Source organism: Vidua macroura, chromosome 8 (assembly GCF_024509145.1).
Source record: "Vidua macroura isolate BioBank_ID:100142 chromosome 8, ASM2450914v1, whole genome shotgun sequence".
Taxonomy (NCBI): Eukaryota; Metazoa; Chordata; class Aves; order Passeriformes; family Viduidae; genus Vidua; species Vidua macroura.
In genome coordinates this window covers 30,376,479-30,397,367 of record NC_071578.1, presented here as the reverse complement: position 1 = coordinate 30,397,367, position 20,889 = coordinate 30,376,479, and the positions used below count along the sequence as shown (strand labels likewise).

At 38.9% G+C, this 20,889-nt stretch overlaps 1 protein-coding gene across 4 annotated transcripts in view; it reads right to left on the bottom strand.

Moving 5' to 3' along the window:
* The window catches only part of REEP3 (receptor accessory protein 3), a 45,339-nt gene that overhangs the window by 814 nt on the left and 23,636 nt on the right, over positions 1-20,889 (bottom strand). The window contains exons 6-11 of one of the 4 annotated variants that reach the window (XR_008438204.1): positions 14,460-14,607; positions 11,863-12,014; positions 10,950-11,115; positions 5,768-5,920; positions 3,686-3,817; positions 570-1,011 (exon numbers count right to left, since the gene is read on the bottom strand). Coding sequence is in view for 1 of the 4 variants with exons in the window: in XM_053984297.1 (XP_053840272.1) it covers positions 11,059-11,115; positions 11,863-12,014; positions 14,460-14,607 (357 nt within the window). In the remaining 3 variants the exon portion in view is untranslated. Of the gene's footprint in view, positions 1-569; positions 1,012-3,685; positions 3,818-5,767; positions 5,921-7,169; positions 11,116-11,862; positions 12,015-14,459; positions 14,608-20,889 lie in introns of those variants that run through there. The other 3 variants (XR_008438205.1, XR_008438206.1, XM_053984297.1) reach the window with 3 other exon arrangements.

The following is a 20,889-nucleotide window of genomic DNA, read 5'->3' as shown; positions in this document are numbered from 1 at the left end:
TGAAGAGATCAGTACCTGCCCCTCAAGAGGGTATTGAAGACCTCAGTGAGGTCTCCCCTTCAGTCTCCAGTTTTCCAGGCTGAACAAACCAAGTGACTCAGATGTGCTGATGCTCAGGCCTCAGCCAGAGTTGACTTACAAGATGACACCATCAGTATTATTTAGCTAAAAATAGATGTCTGAGACACTTCTGCCAGCTGTTTCACACCAAACCAGCTGCTTTAGAAACTTTCACATAACCTTGTGTAGTTATCTGCAAGAAATGTATCATTCTAAGAAATTTACACAACTGACATGAATAGGCTTGCTTGTAGGATATTTTAGGGGAAACCCTCTCAGCCGAGGCCTGGGCTCTGGCCAAGCCCTGACCCCTGCTGGATGAGAAATGGGCCAGCAGACCCAGGTGCTTCTGTTGAGCTTTTTGTCCTGGGACCTTCAGTGTGTGAGCAGTCCCTGGTGCTGTTCTGTTTGGATCCTGACTCTGGGAGACTGAAGGCTTAGGATGGTACCTAGAGCTGAAAAGGAAAGTACTGATAGCAGGGTGTGATCTGGTAAATCGATGTGTGCACCTGAAGTTGTAGGCAGCAAGAGCTTTCTCTGCTGGCAGCTTTCTCAGTGAGCTCTGTTTTTGCCAGATGTTTTCAAGGTTGTGGCCAGACTCTGAGAGCGAAAAGCTTTGTTAGGGCAAAGGAGTTCGTGTTGCTCTTTGAGTGTGGTGCAAAGAAGGGTGTGCACTTGGAAGAGGAGGATTGGGAAAATCTTTTTGTCCTGACACAGTCGATTTGAGAGCAGGGACGTTTCCGACTTGGCTCTGCCCTGGGGGTGGTTTCGAGCCGGGCTCGGTGCGGGTCCTTCTTTTGCGAGTTGACAGCGCCGTGGTGTGGTGGTTTTGATGAGCGCTGACAGTGCCCAGGACAAAGCCAAGCGCTTTTCTGGCCGGGCCCCATTCCTGCGGGAACAGCTCATGGAGAGCTCCACTGCAGATCCGGGCTCCTGGAGACAGCACGTGATCTGCGGGAAAGAAAGAGGAATTGTTTCATTGTTGGCTTTGCACTTTATAGGCTGCAAAAGAAAAGGAAATTCCAGCATAGCCTCTTCCTTTTAGAACCTTTTCTATGCTCACAAGTAACAGACACCCACTGAACTCCGTCAAACTCCCTGGAGATATACACTTTCCGTCAAGCTCTGTGATCCCTCTTGCACTCTAACTCTCGCTGCAGCTAACATCTAGCAACTGCTCCCAAAGAAAAAGTTCCAGAGCAAAAAGCCATTTCTGGCCTTCATAGCCCCTTTGCAGTCTGTAAACTAGACAAATCACACTAGTGATCCACATGTTCCTGCTCAACAATACATAGAGCATCTTCACGTTCTCAAGGTGGCAGAGTCCATCGTTAGAGCACAGCGATTCCACCTGCAGTTCAGACAGAGTGGTGTGCCAGGAAAGAATACATTTGCTGACCTTCCCTCTACCCTGTAAAACCTGATTTCCAGTGCAGTCACTTTCACACAGCTTCAACATAGTCCACAGTCCAAGCAGCTATATCTCAAAAAGAAGAAAGTGTCAGGACAGATGTTCCTAAGGCAGCCATTTCTTCTAGCACCACTTAAATTGCACACAGCATATTTGGAATACTCACTTTCCTTCTAACATATATGAAGTGGCTCATTTTTAACTCTTGTGGTTGGGCTGCAAACACAGAGCAGCTGCCCCATCAAACAGGCTGTACAAGTAAAAGCCAGTGTTGGGCTGCACCTTCCCCTTGCTGCATGTAAATCTGTAAATCACACAAACTCCCTGCTTCTCTCTGTGCTTCCCTTCTCTGCTACATCTACCATCGTGTTCTCTGCATCTCAAATCCTAGGGGTGAGTGCAATTGTTTCCACAGAGAGCTGGAAGAGGAATATATAGCAGCACAAGCAGCTCTCATTGAACTTGCTCCTTCTGACTGCTAACATGAGTTGGGCAAGCAAGCACGCAGCAGCCACGCTCCTCTTTCAGCCTGGAACACTGTGCTCACAAGCACGGTGCTTGTGCGGCTTTGTTCATTTAACATATTGCACTTCCATTCCCCAGAGGTGAATATTTGTCAACTATTTCCCCCTGCTGCAGCTTTTATATGAGCCATAAAATAAGGAATGGAATATTTTGAACTGAACATTTATTTTCTCTGGCACTCTTAACTGAGATATACATCCTACAACCAAACTCAACTATCATTACTTCAAAGGATCCCAGTATTTTTAGTATTTGGGGAAGTAATTCTACTTCATCGGAAACAGAACACCATAGAGGAAAATATATAATGCAGAACTTCTTTATGGTGCCCTCAGGTTTTGTATTCTTTGACTACAGGAAGAGAAGTGGGCTTTTTAGTGTAGCCTTCAACAGAACTTCTTTCAAGAGCAGATCTATCTAAAAAAATTAAATCAGAAGAGCTTTGTTCAATCTGTGCTATATGCCAGACATTCCTAGTATTAATGTGCAGGCAACCTGTAACACTAATTCTTTTATTTCTTCTGCAGCTTTAACTAGTCATCAGGAACATACGAGGTGTGTAACTTATTTTAAAAGAACATTCTCTAAGAACACAGGCCAGACAAAGCTAGCACTTAATTCTTTACATACTGAAGGAGTTTATAATCATTATTATGATAGTGCCAATACAGGAATTCAAAACAGAAGCACCCAGCACTAGGAACAGGCACAAGAAACCTCAAAAGCAAGCAGATACATAGTAGAACATGCTAAAAAGGTAATTCCAAATGCTCCCACTTATTTCCCTTTGCATGCATCTCATGGAAAGAAACTCTAAAATTCCCGAGGATGACTTCCAGAAGTTCTGGAGTGCTGAAGCCCTGCCTTGGCAAGAAGCAGTGTTACTGGCAGATGCTCCAGCTCACAAACTCTGTCAAGCCTTCCTTCCCTTCCCCAAACAGATTTGTATTCAAGTTTTCTTGGACAGCTGGCACACAGCTGGCCACCACAGCTGTAACAGCATTCAGAAACACAAGCTTGTCTTTTGGGTAACCCTGCCTTTCTGCTTCATTTAACACCCCTTCTTCCTGCACACAATATAATTTTAATCTTGCTTGGTTCACAAACCCATAAAGAAAAATGTCATCCTCACTTTTGCCACTCACTCAAACGATGACAAGAAAAAGTAACTTAATTACTGCGTCTTTTTTCTTATCATTATAATGCACGTGAACCACTTAGAAAGAAAGGAGGAGGAAGACGACTCCTGACATTTCCTTGAGACAGTGTTTTCATTTAACAAGACCCTTTGTTTGCAAACACAGCTGAAAAACAAAACACCAGGACATGAGTAACCCACTCCTAAAGATGCTTAGGTAACGTGCTCTCCCCTACACCCTTGAAAAAAAGCAAAATATTTTTTATTTGGATCAATATAGTTAGGTAATATGTGGAATACTATGCTCCAATAGAGACAGCCATGGCAAAACCAGGTTTTTTCACCTCCCACTAATACTCCATGACCTCTGTACTGCTCAGCACACTGACACTAACCAGTTTCAGTGCTGTTCCACTCTGAGTAAAATGCTCATACAGGTCACTGACAGAGCAAGGGACCCAGGAGCAGCATTTGAGTAGGGTGGCCCAGGGGCAGGCAAGAAAGATGTTTTCCATGCAGAATTCTTAAGGAAAACCTTTTAACAGTCTTACCTGAGATATACACTGTTTTCCTGCTCAGTTTATCTGAGAAAAGGCCAAATGTGATATATCCAATGATCATTCCACCAAAAAACAGGGATGATGCAAGGCTTAATTTGTAGGCTTCTTGTTCAATTAGTACCACTATTAAAAAAAAATCCTTATTAAAAGTATGCCCTTCCCCCATTAATAAAAACTATCAAAATTATTCTCTTATTTCCCACTTCTTGTTTTATATTCCATTAAAGTTTTATTCAAAGTTTGATAGGTAAGCCAACAGTAGTCATATTCTTTTCTCCAAAACAGATTCTAACATGTCTCCTCCTGGAAATTTCATTGTAATAAATGAAAATTGTTCCATGTGGTAAGCAACATTACTTGCACCCCAATTCCCAAGCTTTGGCAAGGCAGCTTATCTTAGGCTATTAAAACAAGGATCTGTGAAAAGCATAGCTATTTCACCACTAAACCAGCACAGTTATTTCAATGAGCAGGCATTAAAATTTCTTCATTAAGAAGTACAATGCACATTCACTACTGCAGTACTTAGAGAGTTAATTCTGTGCTTTCTGAACAATAAGTGATCTCTGGTGCCTTTCCTCACCACACACATATTGAACTCTTGAAGAGAACCAGAAAGGGATTACAGCAAAATGTCTTGGCTCATAAAAATGCTCAGAACTAGTTATGGGCTACTCACTGGTATTTCAGTATCTTATTGTGCACATGCATTTATTATAATAATAATAAAAGTTAAAAATAAATTCTAGGTTTCTTTATAAAATGTATTTTCTACCTCATCCAAAATCTAAACTGAGGCAGAGCAATCACAAATCATCAAAGAGAAGAAAATTAACTGAGAGTGGATTGAAAATACTATTTCCCAATGGGGTAAGGCACTATACAAGACAGCTTGTACAGTGATTAGTTCCTGAAGTAGAACATAAAAGCCACTCTGGAGTTTTTCTGAGAACACTGTCCCTGCAAAACCAGAACAGAACTGAGAATATTTAAGTTCCATTAAGTTTAATCTCCATCAACAAAATAAAGGAAATAAACTTTACAGAAGCAACTCTTGCAGGGCAGAACAAGAGAAAAGATTGCTTTTACAAACTGGTACTTTTGCTGCTTAGTGGCTGCATGTTTGTGTTTTAACAAGTCTGATACAGTGATTATGTGAAGAATATAACTTTTAAAAGAATGTAGCTATCTACTTTATTTGCACAAAGGGAGCTTGTTAAATATTCTTCAAGATTAACTGTAGCCTGCCAACAAAATTGTTGCCAAGAGAGAAGGTAGGTCCAGGCAGGATGCATAGGGATACAGCCACATCTCTCCAGCAAACAGGCACTCAAAGGGGAGCTGCAAGAGACACCCCAGAGAAGAGCAGAACAGCTTGGCAGTTGTTCCATCGTGGTTTGAACAAGGGAGCAGCTTTCCTTCTTTCATGACCTCAATTTTAAGAGAAGCATTGTTTTTCATCAAGATTTAATCTAGACTAGATAATTGCAGGCCACTACCAAAGGTTTATTTTGCTCGTTAGCCTTCTCCAAAGGCCAGAAGATTGTCTGGCCAATCCACTGATCAGTTTGAACTACTATAAATGCTCTCTTCACCCAGGGGCTTGCAGAGTAACACCTAAAAGCTCCACATCCTATGAACAGCATGAGAAACTCCCTTCCAGTTAGCAAGAATACAGACATTAACCATCATTAATTAAACCTGGCAAAAAGGGGTTTGACAAAAGCACAGTTAGTTGCCATTGGTTCAGTTCCTTCAAGACTAACACGCATGGTTATAGCTGCATTTTTTCCTAGGATTACATTTGTTTACCATCACACTAACTTCAAACAAGGTTTTAGATTTGCTTTGGGGCTTTTTAAAAAAGTATTTCTCCTCAGCCATATAAAGAAACTCTATTGTTTAAAGCAGTAAAGTAGGATGACTTTCCCTCAGTATTCTTAGTTCATTTTTACTAAATTAGTAGAAAGATTGGCTGGGGTGGTGCAGCTCCCTGAGGAAGCACTGAGTGCCATGCAACATAGTGAGTGTGGTACACAGGAAAAGCTAAGTGAAGGTCAAAGTGCTGCTTACCTTGGAACTGTTACAGCCTGGAAAAAATGAACTTTCTAAATAATTTCTAAGCTTCCCCATCCACGTAGTCACCGTACATTAGCAGACAGCAGTGAAATCCTATGTGTTGAATTCCTTGTAGTCTCTGCTCCAGCTGCTTTCATGATTCCTATCCTAATGCAAACAGAGCAATCTGTTGCTAAGCTTTGGCAAAGGCAGGCAGACATAAGACAGGCTCCCATTCTGTTTCTGAATACATCTACTGAAAGGAGGAAAATAACTTTGGAAGTCCATTGATTTTACAATATGTATTAGATTTCCCCTCATATTCCACCATTTGTTTTCACACACTACTGGGGAAAATACACAATGCCTCAGAATGTAATAAACAAACAAACAAACAAAAAAAAAAAAAAAAAAAAAAAAAAAAAAAAAAAAAAAAAAAAACCAAAAAAACAAAAACCAACACACCCAAAAAAACCTGTCACCAATGCTGCTGCTAAATATTTAACATTTTAACCTAAGATGTATGTACCAGCACTAGTTTTGAATTATAAGACTATTCCCTGAGTGGGTCTTACCAGCATCATGTTAAAAAGCAGGAAGGCAGCTTTTAGACCACATTCAGGAGTGCTTCCACTACATGCTAAATGCCAGTTGAAGAAATAAAGGAAAAAAAAACCAGCATTGCCTTCTGACATCCACGATTTCTTGGCAGGGTGCCTGTACTGCGTGAACTTTTCTGACATCAGAAACTGAATCACTGCAAGGCCCCTTAAGAGTCAGTCTGTGCTTCCAGGGTGGATTTTCATAATGCTTAAAAAGTATTTATTGCTACTGTCTTTTAAATCTTTCTCCTCAATTAATCATATCAAGAAATTATTTTATTTGAGGAACTAAGCCAGGAAGCCTTGCAAACAAGGCCCAGAAAATGTGGTTACTGAGGTTTCTGCTTGGGTTTTGGTAGGGGTGTTAACAGATGACTTGAAAGGAGGTTTGAAAAAGGAAAGGGCCAAATTCATCTATGCATCTCCTCCTCTGGATTACCAGAAGAACTCTGACTAAGGAATACAAAAGAAAATCAGTTTTATGTCCAGCAGTTCCCCAGGAAGCTACACTCTTTTGGGACACTGAACATCTCAATTTTAATTTACTCTGAACCAAACACCTAATCAAATCAGGTGACACTATAGCATGTTCAAGTTGCCTTTAGCAGGGTACATTTCATTTCAGCCTAAATCAGCTTCAGACTTCATGGCAGGACCTCAAGGGCAGTTTAGTCATACTTTAAAGAGTTTCAAAAGTCTCTCCAAAGTTCAGATAGGTTGCTTTTGTGCTTGAACCATTATAATAAGTAACAGAATACAGATTACATAGTGACTAGTTTGTTAATAGTAATTCAGGTAATAAAATATCCACTGCATCTTGCTCAAAGCAGCATTTATTAAAGACAGCATCAAGATAAGTCAATGCATAATGAAGTTTCCATCCTACAAATATGTAAACAAGTTGACAGCAAGTTATTATTACAATATAAAAATTAAAGCTTATATTGCATCTTTTTAAAGCTACTACCTTCAGTCCAAATTTATATTCTCTTGTTTGTAGCATTTAAAAATACAAGTTCTTGAAAAATGTTAAAGTATTGCCTTCGCACATACATTTTTGTAGAAAAAGTACATAAAAATACCAACTCCCCATTAATAAAAGCAACACCAAAAATAAAACACATTTTTGTCATGAACAGCACGTTGAATTGTGTCCAGCATTTTCTTCATCATTCTCTTTTACCAAGTTATCTTGTATTTTAAAATTCATTATAGTTTGCAAAATGTATGTTGGATATTATTTGGTTACTTTCACATACCAAAGGAATTAGCAATATTGGCAATTACATTGCAATCAAAGTCCAGCCTGAGCTCATTTGCAGCTGAGGCCACAAATTTAATCCTCATCTCAGACTGGGTATTTTAATAAGTACAGTAGGCTCTTGCTAAGAAAGCTGAGTCAGTTCAGATATATTTTGGAAAGGCTTGAAACCTTGATATTATTTAAACGGAAATACATATTCTCTTTTAAAGCACTTTTAAAACCCAAGTCTTTGTTTGACTACAGTCAAATTAGCAGTCCTGTTGGTGGCAGTCAGTCAGTTATCAGGAAATGCTTTGTTCAGAAGATTAGATAATTTGACATGAACTACATTTTACATTCCAAATCCAAAAAGAATGTTAAACACCAATGTTTAACATTTTGTTCAAGAAGTTTCCTGGCAAGAGCTAGACATGGCTCCTGCAGTTGCTAAGGCAAGAAAAGTTTGAAAACTCCCTGTAACCCAAGTTAAAAGATTGTAGTGCTTCAAAACCAAACTAAACTAAATTCAACAAAGAGAGAGAACTATGTATCACTGGGATGAAAGCTAATCATGGCATTGTGCCCTGACAAGCATCACCTAACAATGAACAGTAAGAAGAAAAAATGAAGATAATCCAGTGAATCAGTTTGAGGATGAATTCAAAGATCAAAATCAGGCTGGCATGAAAATATTTTTATAGTTGGCTATTAGACTGAAGAAAACAGCTAGGAAAACATTGAAGGTTTGATCATGTAAGACAGTTGCCTGAAAGAACAGAAGTATATTTATATGCAAACAGTAATGAATATAAATAATACTGCCAGCTTTCCCAATTCCATGCAAGTTCCAGAAAGAGGAGGATTTATTTAGCCTTTATCACTACTGAGTTAGCAAGTTAAGTCTGCCAGAAGTTACAGCCTCAGGTACATAGAGACACATAGAGCAACTTCCTGACAGGAGTGTGGTAGAGCCTGAAACACTTCAATGATTTCTAGCCCTAGAAATGTGTTAAAAACACAATCCCCAAAACAGGACCTACATGAACCTGTAACAGGAATTGTAATTCTGAAAAAATGGTGTACTCTACTTCATGCAGGATTATGATTTGTACAAAGATGATAATTTTTTTTTTGCCATGCTTCCTGGTAAAACAAGCATGACTAGTTACAGCAAAATGTGTCAGCAAGTGCTTAACTGTACATTAAGAGTTAGAGATTCCATCCCAGGCCTGGGTTAGTCTACTGTTCAGAGAAGGGTCAGATGCAAATACAAAAGCTTAGGGTTCCTTAGTGTCTTCTACACCTTAACACACAGACAAGCCTCAGGGAAACAGAGGAGAAGCACAAACATTCCTGGGCCAGGAGTCCCACACTCCAGGGGAGGTTGCTTTTGCGATCACTCCTTGCCCACAGCTCCTTAGAAAAGCTGGATAACAAGGTACAGTTTTGGTTAGGGGATGGGATTTTTGCACTGTACTCATTTGGGAGAAAGCAGCCTTCCTGTCTTCTGGTATCAAACTGTGTTTCTGAGTTAAGTATTACAGGTTTTAGCCTTTTAATCACACATGGCCTGCTGGGACTTCTCACTAAAGCACTGAGGTTCCTCAGAGATGCTGGAAGTGCTGTTGCATTTGAGCACAGCTTTGCACAGGGCTTGCAGACACTTCCCACAGCCAGGGAGGAACAACACCAACATGGACCAGCTGCATTTGTACCCACAGAATTCAAACCCTGGCTGAAGTGTGCAGAAGACTACTCTGAATGCCAGTCTATGTTGCAGACCATCAAGATGAATTTACCAGCAGTGAATTGCTATGGCTGTAACAGAAAAATAACTGCAGCAGGCCCAAGCCTCAGGAATATATTTAAAATCTCTGCTGTAGACTTGCAGATGACTGTCAATACCTGGGGAAAGGTCTAAGGATTAAAGTCAGAGATTCAAGGATAAGAGGAATCCATGCCATTTCCTCTCTGAGGGAAGTAACAAGGTCTGTCCCAAAGATACATAATAAAATACTATCTGCAAAAAGTGGGTGGTTTCTCCCTGAATCCACAGTAGAAATACAATCACACAGCAAACTAAAATCAGCCTAATTCTCAAAACTGCAGAAAATACCAAAGGTGACTGAAAAAAGTAATTTTGACAAGTCACTGTGTTGAAAGACATTTCAAAATTAATCTCTGTGCAGATATGCCATAGGACTCTAGGTTATAAAATGACTGACTAAATCAACTAGACTTTTAGAAGAAGCTATTTATATGCAAATATATTAGTAATAACTTCAGCAATAAAAGAAAGTACTACGCAGGCCATTTTAGAATCCACATATGGTATGAAATATACACTCATACATGTTCTGAAGTACATATATATATATAAATATATTTGTTCTTAAAGCAATGTAGAGCAAAACTAAACCAGGGCCTGACTAACTTATCATACATACCTTTATGGCAGCATGACCTTACACACAGCTCATGGGCTGATCAGATCCCTGAGGCGTATCACTGGAATTGCTACAAGTTTTACTTACCACAATTTTAACCAAAAACTGACTTAAATCATGTTACATCTCTTTAGATGGAAGAAGACAGACACAAACAAAACCCCACAAACAAAAAACCCCAACCCCCCCCCCCAAAAAAAACATACACACAGACAAAACCCACACAGCCCTATAATACATAGAAAGGCACCTGATAATATTGTTAGTAGCAAATATCTACAGCATCCTAAGAGTACTTAAGGAATCAGGATAAATTTTAAAAAGATCATAGAATACAAGAATTGCTGGCATTCAAAATGTAACTCAAACCTATCTAGCAAGTCACTAAAATGACATGTGCAGTTGTAAATCATTAGGAGTGTGCAAAACTATACAGTTTTGCATAAAGTGCTATATGTACCCCCAGTTTGCTAAGCTTGGCAATATGATGCAAGATGATGATGTTAAGGATGTATCCTACCTACCTCATCTTTCCTTTTTTTCCCACCATCATCCACTGACCTTTAAACTGTACATTTAAAAATTACAAAAAGGCCTTTTCAGCAATTGTAGTTCAGAAAAATATTTCAAGTATATCTATCTTTCAATGTAAACTTGGGGACACTATGGTTAAATTTTCACAAGCTCTAGATACTTAAGTCTTTTGCTAATTCAGTTGGAGTTGTAATTATTTCAATCTGTTGAAATTACCTCTGGCAAAAGAGTATTTCCTATTTCTCCTTTAAATCCTATTTAAGGAGTGCTGAAATTCATGCTGTAACTTGTCCAGATTCAAATCTAAACAATTATAGAAAAACAGAGTAATACTTCATCTGATCACTTAGGCTAACAAATACAAGTCCTACCATATCTGTTCGTTCATACAGACTCATTTTAGGAATTGTACACAGATCTTTAACACTTGAATTCAAGTTATAGTACAGCAGTTTCTCTTGCAGGCATTGTGCAGTACACTTAAAAGTATACAGCGGGTCTCTTCTTTACTCTGTATTTCAGTGATCCATATCGTATCTGAGGGGGAAAATAAAATTATAACAAAGAGTTGAGTCACACCAAGCAGAAATATGGTTCACCTGCCCACTAATCTTATTTTGCAAATGTCTTTCAATGTGCTTTGGACATCCCAGTTTCACTAAGATAATCTACCTATGACTAAATAAGATAACGTTTCAACAGAATTGGGCAAGAAGAATAAGTATCATCTTTTTTCCTGGAATTACCCAAAAGCTTTTATGAGACTCCACAGTGATTTGTCCTCAAGTATCTTTAAATTTTACGATGCATGCACATATAAAGTGCATTGAATGCTAACTAGGATGTTCACTTAGTACATCACAAAGAGTCAGGTCGTGTGTCTATGGAAACTAAAAAATTCTGAATATTCTTTATCTATTTAGGAGATGTTTAAATGTGCACAACATGCAGATGGTAGTATTGCTATCCATAACCCTTCCAAGGTGAGCAGTTCCTGAAATTGGGCTTGGTGATGCCAGAGTTAGCATTACAAGCACAGAGTCTGTTTCATCTCCTCTCCCTTGCTCCTTGCTTAGTTTATTTCATTTATGTATTTCCCCTAAACACTCCAAACTACAAAAGCTCCAAACTTAGATCCTGTCATCACATATTCCTTCCCCATTTAGCATTCTAGAACCCAGTTGACAACCTCTTCAAGATTAAAAATAAAAATAAATTTCTGCACTATGAAGAATGCCAATATACACAGAGAAAGCAAACTCAATTAACCAGGATTATACTTGCCTCTTTACGGCCTTTAATTGTTTTCACAGATTTCATACTCTGAGTTCTTCGAAGGCCTCTCTGAGCAAACATTTCATCCTCTGAATGTGTCCCCTCCATCTCTTCATCGGTTTTATCATCTCCAGGATTTTTTTCCAGTGGAGTTTTGTAACCTTTAAAAAAAAAATTTTAAAAAAAGTAGCTGTAACTTTTTGATTTCTAAGAAAGCTGTGATTTTCATCTACCACACATGATTTATCCTTTTAAACAATGTGCTCATTTCAAAACAGAAACACTGACTCTGCCATGAGTTTGATACTTCTAATCCTGCCACTTGGTTCCACAGGTATGTAATGCAATGATTCTTCAGTTGTCAAAACTGAAACCACCAGTCTGCTGGCATCTTCTGCTTTACACTGAACTGCAAAAACCTTAGTGGTCATCTTAACAAGTACTTAAGATTTCTGGATACAATCCACATGAGAGGGAGGTTACACTTACATAAACCTTTAAAGGTCCCTTCCAATACAAACCATTCCATGACTCTCATTCATAGGACCCTTCTTCATACTCTCATCCTCCTGCATTTTTAATACCAAAGCTCCTTTCAAATCGGTAACACACCCAAGTACTGTTAAGGGTTGTTAACATCCTGCAAAACCAGGACCAAGATTATTACCTAAGACTTTCACTAGAGGGCACAAACTGCTTAAAAACATACCTCGAAAAGCTCCTTGGGGTCCAACAGCCCCGAATCCCCATCACAGACCTATCACAAAACTCCCAAATCCAGTCTGGTTCCTTCCTCTGCCAAACTCTCCTTTTATCCCAGAATCTACAGGCTGTGACACTCAGAAGCACCTTTTGGACTCCAAACCAAACCTTATTAATGACCTGTGTACATTTCATCTTAAGCCAATGTTTTATTTAGGCTTAGCTAATTTTTTTCCTCAATGTTTTTCCCCTAGAAATTAGAATCACATAATCTATTCAACAGCTACTTGAGGCAGACATTCTGTCATTCTCTTCTGCCATTTTAGAGGCAACACATCTCTGCTTCCAGTACAGTTTCAATTCATCTTTTTCAACACAAAAGATTTCAATGACATCTGTTTCTCTGTTTCAGACTAGCTGTGTTTGCAGTGACACCAATACTTCCTTACCTCTGTTTCTAACATGTGATGCATCAGCATCCCATCCTTCTTCAGGCAAGCACACTGCCAGCTCAGCACCATCCTATGATCCATGTCCTACAGCTAGGCCTTTTCAACCAATTTGCAGAGAACTCCCAGCTCAGGCTACAGAAAGTAAGATCCTGCTAAGCACAGCAGAATTTTGCTATGCAGTGTTCCTAAAATCTATGTGTACTTTTGATCTTTTTTGAGTTCCTAATGCTGTGGAAAATTCAAAGAAAACATGAGAGATGTATGCTAGATATCAGACCAGGAGCAGAAACAATTAAGTTCAACTAGCTGTAAGAAAGCTTTTTGACATTTGAGATTGAACCTCACAATCAGTGATTATTTATACAGTATAAACTGAAGCATTTTTAAAAAACATTAAATTTAGAGCATTTTCAAGCTATTTCAGATAGGTACGTAATGCTCTCTTACTGAGGAACAGACCCTGCACAACAGCTGCAGTGACATCATCTCTAGTGCAGCTCTTCATGAATTGTTGGCCTTCTCTCCAGCCAGAAGCTCCAGTTCACACTACCCTGCACAGGAAACCTTCTGGAAACAATGTGCAATCCAGCCCCTTCAGCTGGCCATCTACTCCTTACAACCATCATGGGCTACCACACTATTCATGGAATTCCTTGGACCCCACAAACACTACTCCTCCCCAAAATGGAGGGAGGAGAAGGAATGACAGGCTTAGGTAAAAAAAATAGCCTAGATCTACTTATTTTGTGAGAAATATCAGCTCCTTTACATCGTAGCCTTGCCATTTATAGAAGTATAGTTACCAGACTTCCAGCAAAACCTTCCTTCAAGCATCACAAGCTCAAGAGCAAAGTGAGGATGACAATAACAGTACATATTATATTACAACAGTAATATAATAATGAAATAATAGTATCTCTGAACAAAACCATGTATTGGTCACCATACACCATCTTTTAAGTGCATAATGGGCAGCAGTCCATTATGAAAACTTGATGCCTTTATTATTCCTATCACCATAAACAATTTTACATTTTGATCTATTACTACAAACCTGGTGAATTAATATCTATTAATTTTCTCTTCTATTTACTGAGATTCCATATGCTCTCATGTTTAACTTCTTGTACATTTATCACAGAAACACCACTTAATCACATAATGTTTGACTTCCAATTAAGTTTTACTTTGGCAATAAATTCTTGTTGCCAATTGGCAAGGACAGGAGTAATGAATACAGAATGATTACACTGAGAGTGGCTGTGAGAAGAAAGTAATTCAGGAAGGATTTCTTAACTGTCATAATTTACTTTGCTTAAGTGTAGGCCTGTTTAAGTGTACTGGAATTCTTTGAGGCCTTTTCTATTTAGAAATGGGGTGAATGTATTTCTGCTATTCCACTTTTGCTTTTGCTTTTTGTTCTTTTAGGTTGGGAAGAAAAAAGATACATACCTGAAGATTCACTTGTAGAGGCTCTGGTTTTCTTTTTAGCTTCTGGCAATGTCTGATAAGGTCTCTGTCCAACAGGCTCATCTCCTTGTATAGTAGTCAAATCATGCATACTGAAACTTCTCAGTTTCTCAGTTATTGCACCTTGGCTCTGAAATACAACAACAGTATCTTTGGAAACCAGGCACAGGTTTAACTTTGCTGCTCAGCTTGGGTTAAGATGTTTAAGCCCATGCTTCCTTGCTGCACAACAAAACACATTGAACATGCAGTTGCTTTACATTTGATTTAGGGATTGCTTTTGCCCACACTTAACTGTACATTGCTCCCAGATGACAAAGTTACACAAACTGGCAGCTTAATTACAAATGCTGCATTTCACTCCTTTAACCTGAGCAATAAAGACTTCTTGGGCAAGGGTAAGTGTTTAAAAGAAACAGACATCAGAAATGTTCACTTCAAACATGGCAGTTCAAGGTAGCATGACAGCAACACTTCCACTTTAAAGAGTATGGCTGAAGATAGTTTTCTGCCATTTTATATTTTATCCTCCACAAATTTGAATAAGGTTAAGGAGAAAAGCGTTAAAAATACACTCTGTAACATTAACTCAAATAACTGAGAAACTGGCAGCACTATAAAAGCAGCTCCAGTTGACAGAAACTTGAAACCACAAACCAAATAGGTTCTGCCTGGACTCCAGGCTAGCAGGTCCTCTTACTAATATAGCTTTACTGACATAATACCAACCCAAAATCTAATGCTACACAGGAGAATAGTTAATCACATATGAACATTAAGTATTCCTTCTCCAATTGTCTTCACTTTTTTTCCATATGGAACATATGGAAATTTCCCTGATGGAAAGAAAGGTCATCCAGCAGCTCTTTCATCTTACATCAGATGATGTTATTATTAAAGCATTAAAGATTAATTTATTGCATAAGCAACTAAAAGAATAAGACCATGAGAACAAGTACTCAAAGTCATGTTAAAAAAAACATTTAATTCTTCCCTCTCCAGCATAAGGCAAAAAATAACCATTTCAGGGAAAGGCTGACAAGCCCATGCATGAACTCCACTTCAAGCAAGTGTTAAAGAGTTTGCTTCATTCTTACAAATGAAGCTTCAAAGTAAAATTCTTCGTTTGACCAGCATGTTAGCTAGCAGGAGCAGAAACCCGGGTACAATTCCATACACCTTTCTCTGCAACAATACCAGCAGAAGGCAATTCTGGCACTGCTGGCCACAGCCATTTGTTCCCACTCTCATGACAACAACTGTTTGCAATTGGTACACCAGCACACTGAATTACTCCACGTTAAAAATAGCCATGTAAAGTGAAGAAACAGTTGAATTAAAGCTCCTTAAGTTTGTGTGGGTACCAAAGGGCAGGGGGAAAAGTGGCTGAAACCTAATATCTATTTTCCAATGACTAGCTATTAGTACAGCATATAAAATTAAGACAGTGGACAGTGTGCTACTGAAGCACAACAAACCTATTATAATTCTCACTCCACCATTCATACATTGTCACCAAACAATAACAAAGAAAAGGTTTCTTGTGAGACAAGTAGAAGCCTTAACTTTTCTATCTCTTCCTACATACTTGTAGGATGACTCAATTCTCAAAAAGTACAGCTTGTCTTTGAGTTAAAATGCACTATGAACACTGCACAGTGTCTGTATCAAAGACTGTAGAAATCCCAAAGTCAAATTTATTCCCCAAAATGGCTCATTTGAGGCAGGTCTCCTAAAGTTCCTCCTAAGGCAGGAAAAATCCTGCCCTTCCACTACTCTACTTTTTGCACTGAAAAGCATTTAAATTAAACTACATCAGGAACCAGCTATGCCAGAGAACTTTATCAGCTGCTAGGACATGGAGAAAAGAACTGGAGAAAGAACTGCTTCTTTTGACAAGTAACAGCTTACAGTATATATATTAATCTCCCATAACATACAAGACTGTTCATCAGCCTGTGTCCAATGCTTAAAGAAGTTGAACAGGACTCAAGTCTCAGTCATTGAACACTGGTGAATATGGAAAATGGACCTAGTTGGTTCTCAGCAGAATCCATACAAATTCAGCACAATTCCATCCACCAAGTATGAACAGAGTCTACTTAAAATAGTGACAGAAGCTGGTTTTGGCCAGCAGCAGAAGTACAGAAAGACACAGTTGTTTAACAGTTGCTCAGCAAGTTCATTCATCATGTGATATACTACAAAAAGACATTTGGAAATTGTATAGAATAATGCAATTAAGATTATAACAACTAACATACTAAGAATTCACATTACAAGCCTCTATTTCTTATTCCACTGTAGATAGAGGACTAGATCCAAGCTAGGAACATTCAGCCCTATTTTCCAGTGCAGCTTTTGGATACAGAATTTTGTTTTTCAAAGGGAAAAAAAAGTCAAGTATGTGCCATAAAATAACATTGTGCCCTTAACCAAACTGCACGGTTGAGCTGGAGAGCCTGTGGAGCACTGCCTCATTCAGGGAGGACGTAAGGGATTTATACAATGGGCCCTTCATTCCAAAACTACTTGCCAAGATGGAAAGTTTTACTCAAGTTACACACAGAAAACATTGAGAAGTTTGAAAGGATATATACACAAATAAAGATGCAGCATGCATGCCCAAGAGTCACAGTAGGAATGGGAGCTGCACAATCACTGCTGTGCTGGACAGTCCCCATCACACATTAAACTAATCCTATGCAGCTACTCCCCACAAGGCCCCCAGTCTCTATCCCACCCCTGGGAACATTCAGTCTAGCCAAATCAAGATTGATTTCTACTTTAACTCCACTGCATAGACTGAAAGACAAATTTCAAGGTGTTCTGTGGGAGTGTGCATAGCACTGTGCTCACACTGCATTTAAGACTTAAGAAGATTCTTCCACCCCCATGCCCAAAAGCAGCAGTTAATTGCTTTTTGCTGAAACAAAGTATTCTGTGTAGATCTGGATTACTATCAACTCAGGACCAAAGTCTGGCTGAAAAATATTTAATCCCTTCCTACTGCAGGAAATGTGAGATTAAATACCCTTTACAGCAGGAAATGTGAGAGTAACATTCACATTTAGAATAATGCTCTAAGAGATTTAATATTTTGTTTGAAAGGTCAAAGAGTTACAGCTTGAAAGCAACATATTTGCCCTAAAAACTGAAAGCAGAGCAATTCAATTGTAGGTGGAGCTGAAGAGGATCTCCTGCTTCCACTCCCATGCCATGGACATGGCAGCAGCCATCACCTCTCCCCAGATACACACACCCCAAGATGCTGCTCAGGAGAAGATGGCAGAGCAGCTACCACGGGTGGCCCATACATCAACAGTCCCTGCCAGTAAGGAAGGAACACATCAGGCTGCACTCAGCCCAGAGGCTGGTAACTAAATTACAGCACAAAAGATTGAGACACATACATTTACAATGCCAGGGAAAAAGAAAATAAATCACATAACTTCAGCACTAAAATTTCTTTGTAGGCAAACACTGAAGAGAGATGAACTGTGAAGCCTGTGTGTTGTCTTAAACAAAATGCAAGTCTTAAAGAATGATTTTTCTTCATTGCTCAATAACATTTCCTAAAACATACTAAACGTTTTTTGGAGCCCACATTCATTAGCAGTGACTAATGTGAAACACCAATTAAAGTCGTCATATGTTTCTAAATCAATTCTTTGAAATAAATATAGCCCATTTAAGGGTCTCCTTTCAAGACTACTCAATCTCTAGTAAGCTATTAGTATGCAGTCTCATCAGCTGACCCTCATATATGAAATGCCATTTTCTATTCTGTTATTGAGCATGTACTTTTATAGTCTGTATGCTTAAGGCAGGGAAGTTGCTGTAAACATTGTCTGCCTCAGGGACTCTTTGCTGTTCACATGGGACTTGCACCCCTCAGTGGCCAGGATCACAGACTGAAGCTGCCTGCCTTCCTTGGACAAGTTCCCAATGGACTGTGCAGCATGCAGCACCCACATTCTCAGCTGTTCTCTCCCTGATCCGATCCAAGCTGACAGGGAATGACTTCTGCTCCCTCCCAACCTGGAGAGGGAGTGCTGTCCTGTGAATGACCTCTGTAGCATGCCAGGCAGCCCCAGCAGGGAGGAGGATGAAAGCAGTACTGCTCCCCAGAGTGATACTGGCTGTGTGCCACAGCTGGCTGCAAGATACCTCCTTCCTCTGCCATGCCCTGAGTGGGGATAAGGGGAAGGGTGAGCGAAGCCAGGAGAATAATACTCAATCAGCAAAAAGGCAGCAGATTCAGGATGACTAGAAGGCATTCAGAAAACACAGCCCTCACCACCAACAACACTTCATAGAGAGTATTTCACAGCTTAAGTAGCAGTCCCCCTGCTCATAGTGATAAAGACACCAGTTTTCACTAGTAGCTCAAGAAATCTGAATTAATGGATTGGCAGAAACTGAAACATAGAGGTAACCATCATCTCAGAAGACCTGAAAAGCAGATGCATCAAAGTATGAGATATATCATTGGAAGTTAAGTGTTGTAGATATAATTTCCCCAAATCCATATAGTACTGAGATATTGAGGCATCTTGTTTCTGATTCTCTTACTAATAAAATTTCCTTCAATATATAAAAACTCATCACAGACTATCTTTCATCTCCAAATCTCCTGAAATACAGATTTGATAAAGATTTATTTTCTGACATGCCAATTTAACACAATTTATTTTGCTAATGTATGCTATTTAGCAGGTTTTGAAACACTACATTTTATATGAACAGTGGCTAACTACTACCAGCTAAAAGTATCAGTATGAGAATGTAAGCTGTAAGCCACGACTCCTGCCAAATACATTTAAATTTAACTATAGGGGAGCAGGTTTAAATCTACGTCAAATTTCAGTAGACTGACCTGGCTGGCTACTCCAACCTCCCTAACAGAGCCAACAAGCCTTTTAATAGTAATCCCATATTCCTTTGACAACCATTGAAGAAAACCACTCTCTCCCACATTTGATATTCAAAGTATTTCAGCAAGTTTCCAAACCATTTTTAAACCCTCCTGAAGTCAGCATAAGCAGTTTTCTTGGACACTTTAGTGTCTTTTGACATAGGTTTAACTTTGCACACATGTTTAGCCTCTCCCCCTCTCCTAATTTGAGATCTGCTATGTCAGAATAAGCATGTGTGCTCTATTAAAAAAAATGGGTAAAAAAAAATTAGTGATGAAAGTGTGCTCTCTTTCCCATTAAGACTGATCCCACTACTACAGTTCTGTTCCTGAAATCCTATAGCATGCTCCACCGGCTCCTGGTAGAGGGATAATCTTTTCACCTGCTGGAGGCAGCAGTCAACTCTTGAAAAACAGGGAACAAAATCAAGAACACATGCATTGTGTCCATTTGCTTGCATGGAGCAGGCACGCTCAGCATTTTGGAATGACAAACCCAAGAGGCTTAACATGCCAAAATAAAGATTTTTTTTCAGTGAGTCTCCTCTTTCATACTGTTTAAAAATCTTGCCTATTTTAGGTCTTTGGTATTGTGGTGGTTGCTTTTCCCAAGCATCTGATCTGCACTGAACTAATTCTGTACAAATATTCATGAGCATGTTTAACGAGTTTTAACAAACAGAGCGGCATCTTGCCAGTCACAGCTGAATAGCAATGAAATCTAAACACAGACATTTCAGAAAAAGTTATTATTTCAGAAGAAAGTGGGAGGAGATACCAGTGTTACTTACTTTACAATATTTCTGTTACACCCTAAAAATTAACAAGGAAATATCCAATCATAGCCAAACATGAGGAACACCCACAAAGCATAAGAATCCTTACAGGTGCTTATTGTAATAAATTTGTAATACAGAGAATTTGCATTTTAGCATTTAGCAATTAAACTTTTTCTCCCAGTAGAGCACTTTGGGTGTTTGTGTGTTGTATCTATTTGGTTTATTTAAATAAGCCATTTTCATTCTGAATACTTTCATTCCTTTGGAGGTGCACTCTATTGCATTCTAAATTATTTCATGTCTCAAGGCACTATTAAGAATTTGAATAACAATAAAACCCCTACAGTAATCAAATTTCATCACTTTCTCAGTATTTTAGGCTCATTATGACCATATTTAAAAACAAAAAGTTATAATGCTACCACCCACACATATCTTTAAAAAAAGAGAAAATGAACAAACAAGATATGCATGACTACTTTTCCAAAGCTTTTTGAGGTAGCATGTGAAAATGTTATTTTAAGGAATGTCTTTTATTTATAATGCAGGAAGTTCACATAGAAGCCCAGACATTTAATCTAAATGCCAGCTACACATACTCAACTTTGACAGCCAGGGATCTCTACACTGTTTTCTGTTATCTACTGACAGTGTTCAGGTTTTCAGTGCTGTTACTATGAGCACAATGGTTCAATTTATTCTCAGGAAGAAATTA